General features: G+C 46.6%; 1 protein-coding gene across 2 annotated transcripts in view; it reads left to right on the top strand.

Annotated features, from left to right (window-relative positions):
• Positions 1 to 7,808: 7,808 nt before the first annotated feature.
• Positions 7,809 to 8,484, top strand: part of DMRT1 (doublesex and mab-3 related transcription factor 1) — a 109,104-nt gene continuing 108,428 nt past the window's right edge. For both annotated transcript variants that reach the window (XM_042912726.1, XM_042912725.1), the window contains exon 1: positions 7,809 to 8,338. In XM_042912726.1, the coding sequence (XP_042768660.1) occupies positions 7,976 to 8,338 (363 nt within the window). In that variant the 5' untranslated portion in view covers positions 7,809 to 7,975. The remainder of the gene's footprint in view (positions 8,339 to 8,484) is intronic.

The raw sequence follows: 8,484 nt of genomic DNA, 5'->3' as shown, positions 1-8,484 counted from the left end.
ATTGGCCAGAGAGTGGCCATTGAACCCCATGGGAGATGTATCTGAGCACCTTTGTTGATATACATTTTAACTTCCGATTCATTTGAAACTCTTAAATGAAAAGTTATTTCAAGATTTGTGATTACTGTTTCCTCTGGTCTTTTAAATCTGTGATGGCAGAAGGCACAGGAAAACCCTTGCAAGAGCCTCCGTTTACCAGAGCAGTAGCTGTATAAGAAAGTACTTAAATAGACAGTAATTTCAGGGGGATTATTAACATGAAAAAGTAGGGGCACCTGGGTGTCTCAGTCGGTTAAGCATCTAACTATTGATTTCAGCTCAGGTAATGATCTCACAGTTTGTGAGTTTGAGCCCCGACTCAGGCTCTGTGCTGATAATGCACAGCCTGCTTGGGATTGTCTCTGCCTCTCTCTGTGCCACTCCCCAACTTATATGTGTGCACGCTCACTCTCTCTCTCTCTCTCTCGAAATAAATTTTTAAAAAGTTTTTTTAATTTGACACTTTTTTTTAATGTTTATTTTTGAGAGAGAGTGGGGGGGGGGCACAAGCGGGGGAGGGACAGAGAGCGAGGGAGACACAGAATTTGAAGCAGGCTCCAGGCTCTGAACTGTCCGATGCAGGGCTCAAACCCATGAACCATGAGATCATGACCTGTGCCAAAGTTGGACACCACCGACTGAGCCACCAGGCGCCCCTAGACACCTTTGATTTTAAAGTATTTTATTTTTAGGGGCTCCTGGGTGGTTCAGTTGGTTAAGTGTCAAGGTCTTGATTGGCTCAGGTCATGATCTAATGGTTCGTGAGTTGGAGCCCAGCAACAGGCTCCGTGCTGACAGCTCAGAGCCTGGAGCCTGCTTTGGATTCTGTATCCCTCTCTGCCCCTCCCCTGCTCATGTTCTGTCTCTCTCAAAAAAAAATAATAAATAAATAAACAAACATTGAAAATAAATGTAAAGTTTTTTATTTTTTTATTTTATTTTGAGAGAGAGAGAGGGAGAGACAATCCCAAGCAGGCTTCATGCTATCCGCACAGAACCCCTCATGGGGCTTGAACCCATAAACTCTAAGATCATAACCTGAGCTGAAATCACAAGTTGGACACCTAACTGACTGAGCCACCCAGGTGCCCCGGTGTACTGTTTTCTCTCCCCACCAAAATAAATTTTATAAAATAAATTTTTTGGACCTAATATTTTATTTTTTTAAGCTTTTAAAAATTTTTTTATTTTAAATTCTAGTTAGTTAACATACAGTGGAATATTAGTTTCAGGTGTAGAATTTAGTGATTCAGTAATTCTATACAGTCCTTAGTGCTCATCATGATATGTGTACTCTTCAATTCCCATCCAAAATAAATATTTTTAACCAAATTTCTTCTTGACATTTTAAACAATTGATCCTACAAGAAAAACTTACAATGGCAAGCCATTTTTTTTTCTTTAGCTTAATATAAAAGGGTCAAGATGCTGCTGACAATTTCGGAACAGCAATTAAGACTGAAAAATCCTCTATAGTTATCTTCAAAATACATTTTTAAATTTCTCTGGATGATGAGTATTTTTTTCTGGATCACTTCATTTGACTATCAGGTTAAGTAATTTTTTTCCCCCACATAACTTAAGCTTTCCCTTCATTTTTTTAAAGATTTTTTTTTTTTTTTTAATTTTAGAGAGAGAAAGAGGTGGCGGGGGAGTGGGGGGGTTAAGGGCAGAGAGAGAGAATCTCAAGCAGGCTCCACACTCAGCCCAAAGCCCATCTTGGGGCTCCATCCCAGGACCCTGGGATCATGACCAAAGAGGAATTCAAGAGTCAGGCTCTCAACCTACTGAGCCACCCAGGTGCCCCAAGCTTTCCCTTTAAATGTCATAACATTTACATTTTAACAATTTTTCCTGGGGAAAAAAAAAATCAAATATTTATATTCTTTGCTTAAACAAAGAGTAAGGACTAGAACAGGATTTAAATTTGTGTTGATGACCCACAGGGCGTTACTTGGGAAAATCAATCCTTGCATGGTCTTAGAAAATCGGACGCCCGGGGCAGGGTTGGGGGGGGGCGGGGTGCTCCTGCAAGCAGCAAGCCTCTGCACCGAGTTAACTCAGAGCCCCGCCTCCCGTGTGCTGTCTCCTCCCTCCCATTGGCTCCCACCTGTGCCGCTCTTCCTGCACTACCTTACTGTGTCAGTCTTCCTCGGGGACGGGACGGGTCCCAGATGCTCAGATAAGGTGGGGGGCATTGTGTCTTGTGACAGATGTTAGCTACTCAGAGGTTCCATCACTTAATTCCAAGTTCCAGGCGGGGCTCCTAATTACTGACTTTGTCAGGACCTGTTTACTCAGGAAGAATTAGCAGCCTGTCCAGATCCTAAAACCTGCCTCCTAGTTCCCCTCATGTCCCCTCTGTGCTTCAAGATTCCTCCTGTGGAATTCTGAAACACCTGCTCACACCCGGATCGTGCTTATTCTCTTGCAGGCACCAAACTCAGCCCTTGATGTATGGTAGTCACTGCATCATTACAATTCTGAGATCCTCTCCAATTTCCAGATGAAGAGAGGGAGGCTCAGAGACATTAAGTGGTTCGTTCAAATCACACAGTAATTAGCAGACCCACCATTTTTATTCCCCAAACACCTCAAGGACAAAAACCTTCATCATTCTCCGTTTGCCTATAGGATAGAAGCCAAATTCCTCACTGGCAGGCAAGGTGCCACGCTATCTTTCCAACCTTATCTCCTGCTGGGCTCCAGCTTGACTCCTCTGTTCCAGACCGGCATGCCTGTGCCCTCTCCCCCAACCCACAGGCTCACTCCCCATGTCCAGCCTTCCATCCGTTGTTCCCACGACCTAGAAGGTCCTGTTTTCTCCTTTGTGCTTGCTCACATCCTGCGTGACTGCAGGCCATGGGGCAGTGTGGTCTTAATGGCAGGCCCCCCTGCATGCCGTGCCTCAGGTTCTATTGCTCTCATTCCTCCTTAGACTCCTGCTCATACCGGTCGCTGGGTCATTGCCCACACACAGATGCACACCAAGGCTTTAGTTCAGGCCAGTAGACTCAGGGCTCCACGCTTGACCCTTGAGCTGAATATTTTGACTGGTATAGTATCTAGCTTCATATATTTGGTTAGAAGCACCACAGAGAATTTTCCTTCTAATCTATTGTACGAAGACCTCAGGCAAAGACTGCTTCCTGTGGACAAAATGCAAAATGATGAAATTTATCATTGGTGCTTTCTAGTATAGCTACCCCTGCTAAATTATACTAACGTGTGGAAGGTTAGACGTGTATGTACCCTGCTTTCTCCCTACTCTTTTTTCTTTCCAATATGGAAATAACAGTAACAACAATAATGATAATAATGATAATAATAATAATAACCCTATTACTGGGAACCAGATACTTTCCTAAGCACTTCATGAGTATTAACTAATTTAGTATTTCTAACAATCCTTTAGGCAGATATTATTATTATCCTCTTATTCTCCTATTACAGATAAACAGACTAAGACACAGAGAGGTTAAGAAACTTGTCTAAGGTCACACAGCTGGGATTCAAAGCTAGGCATTTCATTATGATGCTATACTGCCTCGCTCATAAAATAATGTATTTTTTTTTCTGATGGTGAAAGTAATGCCTCCTAAGCACTTATAAAAATCAGATAGTAAAGTGTAAGCACCACTGAGCTATAGTAGTTAGAAAGCAAAACACATAATAATTTTTTGTGAAATGAGCTTAGTTTCTGAATTATTATTTTTTTCAATGTTTATTCTTGAGAGAGAGAGAGAGAGAGATCATGAGTGGGGAAAGGGCAGAGAGAGAGAGAGGGAGACACAGAATCTGAAACAGGCTCCAGGCTCTGAGCTGTCAGCACAGAGCTCAGCTCTCAAGAACCGTGAGAGCATGATCTGAGCCGAAGTCTGACGCCTAATTGACTGAGCCACCCAGGTGCCCCTAGTTTCTGAATTCTAATGCTAGAGTGCTGGCAAATTGGGGTTGACCACGGGACTGAGGCTGCACCAGCTCAGCCCAAACCTGGATGTCAGCTCTTACCATACAGTCATGGAAAAGAGACAGAATGGAGGGTTCCAGAATCTGGATGGACTTTGCAAAATTATAAAATAAAAACAAACTATAAGATTATCACCCATAATCCTGTAACCCAGGGAGAACTAAATAGCCTATCAAACAGATATAAATCCACATTAGTTTCTATTTCAGAAATGGAACCACATTGTATATCATGGTGTTTTTTGTTTGTTGCCTTTCAGCTCAAAATTATAAACAGCTTCATTGAGCTATAATTTATATACATAAAATTCTCTTGTTTTAGTCATACCGATAATTTAATAAATTTGCAAAACTTTGCAACCATTACAACACTATTTTATTTTTTAAATGTTTTATTCATTTTTGAGAGAGACAAAGAGAGTGAGAGAGCAAGCAGGGGAGGGGCAGAGAGAGAGGGAGACACAGAATCCAAAGCAGGCTCCAGGCTCTGAATTGTCAGCACAGAGCCGGATGCGGGGCTCGAACCCACGAACCGTGAGATCATGACCTGAGCCGAAGTCGGATGCTTAACCTACCAAGCCACCCAGGCGCCTCTACCACAAAGCAATTTTAGACCGTTGCATCACCCCCGAAAGACCCCTTATACCCGTTTGCACTTCCTTTTCATCCCTCCCCCAGCTCCTGGTGAATGCTCGTCTATCTTCTCTATATTGATTTGCCTCTTCTGGACATTTGATATAAATGGGAACATACGATATGTGGTATTTTGAATCTTTTCCTTAGCATGTTTTCAAGGTTCATTCTTGCTTCAGCATGTATCACTATTGCCATCCCTTTTGATGCCTGGATAATATTCCATTGTATGCATATACCATATTTTGTTTATCCATTCATGTGTTGATGAATTGGGATTCTTTACAATGAATAATGCTGCTGTGGATATTCACGTCCGGGGATTTGTTTGGACTCATATTTTCACGTCTCTGCGGTAGATATCTAGGGGCGAAATCATTTGGTCACATGGTAAAGCTTTCCAAAATGGCTATGCCATTTTACATTCCCACCAGCACTATATCAGAATTCTGGTTTCCCTACATCCTACCCAGTACTTGCTACTGTCCATGTTTTCGACCACAGCCATCTTCGTGGGTGTGAGGTGATACCTCGCTGTTGTTTTGATTTGCATTTCCCTGGTGACTAACGATACCAAGCATCTTGCCATGTGCTTCCTGGCCATTCGAATAGTTTCTTCGGTGAAATGTCCAATCAAAATGTTGCCCATTCTTCGACTGGGTGTCTCTTTATTATTGAATCTCAAGAGTTTTTTTTTTTTTTTTTTTTTATGTATTCTAGATACAAGTCCTTTATTAGGTATGATTTCCAAGTATTTTCTCCCAGTCTGTGGCTTTTCAGTTTCTTAGAGGCACAAAGATTTTTGAATTTTGATAAAGTCAGTTTAGCTTTTTTTTTTTTTTTTGGCTCTTATCACTTGTGATTTGGTGTCATATCTAAGAAGTCTTTGCCTAACCCTGCCACGTTTTAGAACAGGCTTCCCCACCTCCACCGCTCATCAGTATGTCTTCACCATGTTTCTACCTCAGTACATAGAGATCTGCATCATCAGCCTTCATAGATCTGGTTTCTGGAAAGAGGGGCGGGAAGAAAGGAGACAAGAAGGCCAGGCCACTCGGAATATCCAGAGCCACTCGGCTCATCCTTGGGAGCTCCCTACTTTCCTTTTGGATCATCTTGCGCCTGGTACCTCCTCTGTGGTTTGTGAATAAAAACTTTATTAGGCCGTTAGCTTCATCACATTTTATGAGTTAGCACCTTGGTCGCACAGAGTCCTAGCCTCAAGGTTTCTGTAGCCTTAAACCCCTCCATCACAGATCCCAGGGATGGGCGGCTCCCCTGTAACATGGGATTTGACAGTCACTGCTTCCAGCATTTACTCCATTCTCTAAAACTGGATTGGCCTTTGGGAATAATTCTGCTCTAGCTAATGTATTAAAGTATAAATGTATGGAAAAAGATAAATAAATGGTACCTAACGGCAATTGGCCTGTGTGTTTTAATGGCAGTATTCCTCCACAAACTGGTGGTGATCACGTAACAGGTTCCAGAACGAGATGATTGGTTGCATCCTGGCCTCTGTCCGGAATAGAGCTTCACTGACTCGATGGGTAGGGTATGAGGGATTATGTAAAGGTAGAAGCTTCTTTAGAAAATAATTTGCAGCCAGAGAACACTAATGGAGAATGTGAAAAATGCTCATTTGCTAAGTGAGGGTAATCAGATAACCACCTCGATGAAAAGCCAAGTAGGGTGGGTTCCATCCTTTGCAGACCTAACTCCCCCCCCCCCCATGGGGGCCCAGAGTTTGGAACCTGAGAACTAATACTGGAGAAAGCAAGGAGAGTGGGGGGAGGGCAATGTTAGGGCAGCCCCCTGGCTGGACAATGGCTGTTGTGGGGTTAGGGAGATGTCACCAAGTAAACAGGTAGGTAAAGGACCAACAACAGTCCTCCATGCTGGGTGGAAACTCTATGAGGCTGAGAAATGCAGAGGGAGGTCATTCAAAGTCCTCTAAGACACAGCGTTAGGTTTTTTAACTTTTGGTTTTCACAAGGCAAACAATACCAAACCACTGCAGGGGCCAGCTGCTGTTTGCATGGAATATACTGGAATACTAAGAAACAGGGAGACCCGCTGGGAGCTACTGCAGATCCAGACAAGGGAAGCGCCGGTGTTCCAGGGACACGTGGGTGTGTAGGAAGAAATGATCTGCGGGCCTTGGGAAGGGATTTGCTGTACCTGTGAACAGAGAGGAAACACACATGGGTGGGGTGGGGGTGGGGAGAAGGCTGTAAGATGACTGACGGTTTTTAGAGGGATAATTACAGTGAATGCACAGATCTTAAGTGTGGGATGACTTTTGAGAAATATCTACATCTGTTAAGCACACCCCACCCCCATCGAGGTTTTTTTAAAGGCTGAATTTCACGTGCCTGCAGATCCTATGTGAAGCTGCCTCAAGGCAAGAAGCTGTATGCCCCCAAAGTGAGAAGCGACAAGAGCTGGAGCTATAGATTTGAAAGTTATCTGGAGCCAGCAGGTGGAAATCCTGTGAACGAATGAACATAAGTGCACGAAGGGATAACTGGAGAACAGAAAGGCCCAACTTTTGGTGCCATCGAGCCCCACACACAGTGAGAGTCTCATTTGCTGATTAAGTGCAGAGACTTCTCTTTTCTCAGGCCTTCAATCTCATACTTCGTTCTCTTAAGTGAGACAGAAGGCGCTTTCCTTTCCGAGTCGGCTTCTGCCAACCTCTGCCTTACCCAACTAACTTGGAGAATGGGGGAAGGGAGCGAGAGAACCCCACCGGGTGGTCTCCATCTCCTCCAAGCAGCTTGCACGACCAGGATGCACAACTACGCCCTCGCCCTGGGGAGCTGAGCTTCCTGCTGGTGCAGCGCGCTTTCGCACCTGGGCGGGCACAGAGATCGCAGGATCCCCGCGGCTCTGCATCTCTGGCTGCACTTGCAGCCACCCTGCAGCAGTGCCCTCGGCGTCTGCAGCCAGTGCAAGCTAGCTCGCGGCCGGAACGCTAGGGCCAGAGTTGGGGGGCGGTGGGCGTGGCTGCATTCCCTCTCGCCTTCTCCCGCCCAGGCAGTCCCGGGAACGTTCTGAAAAGTATCTAAAAGTTGGGCGCCGCGCGCGCGCGCGCGCGCCAAAAAAAAAAAAAAAAAAAAAAAAAAAAGGCACAACCTCCTCCCTCCCCACTCCCGCCAGTCTGAGCGTTGTGTGGCTCGACCTCGCCACTCCCGCTGCACCTCCGGCTGCGGCGCGCACGCTTTCTGCGCCTTCCGCTCCCGAGCCTCGCCGTCGGCTGGGCTCTTTCCTTGCAGCCGGCTCCAGACCAGAGAGGAGTCCAGAGGGTCCTAGCACTTCTCTTTGGGGCACCATGCCCAACGACGAAGCATTCAGCAAGCCTTCGGCACCGTCGGAGGCCGGGGCACCCCCGCAGGGCAAGACGGGGGGCTTCGGCAAAGCGGCAGGACCGCAGCTAACTAGCACCGGTGGTGCGGGCGCCGGGGGCAGCGGCGGCGGCGGCGGAGGCGGCGGCTCGGGCTCGGGCTCCGGCTCCGGGTCGTCGGGCATGGGCTCCGGGGGCAAGAAGTCCCCGCGGCTGCCCAAGTGCGCGCGATGCAGGAACCACGGCTACGCGTCGCCGCTCAAGGGCCACAAGCGCTTCTGCATGTGGCGGGACTGCCAGTGCAAGAAGTGCAACCTGATCGCCGAGAGACAGCGCGTGATGGCCGCGCAGGTGAGTGCGGGCGTCCAGGAACAGGGGGATCAGCCCCGACCTTAAAGTTCCTCGAACGAGGCGGGCGCCACGCGGTCCAGGGGTTCTGGAGGGAGGCCGTGGGGCTCGCTGACGGCCGCGGGGGCCCAGGCCTCCCAGCTACGCGA

The sequence above is a fragment of the Panthera leo genome, chromosome D4, assembly GCF_018350215.1.
Source record: "Panthera leo isolate Ple1 chromosome D4, P.leo_Ple1_pat1.1, whole genome shotgun sequence".
NCBI classification, from domain to species: Eukaryota; Metazoa; Chordata; class Mammalia; order Carnivora; family Felidae; genus Panthera; species Panthera leo.
This window is presented reverse-complemented; position numbering and strand designations above follow the sequence as displayed.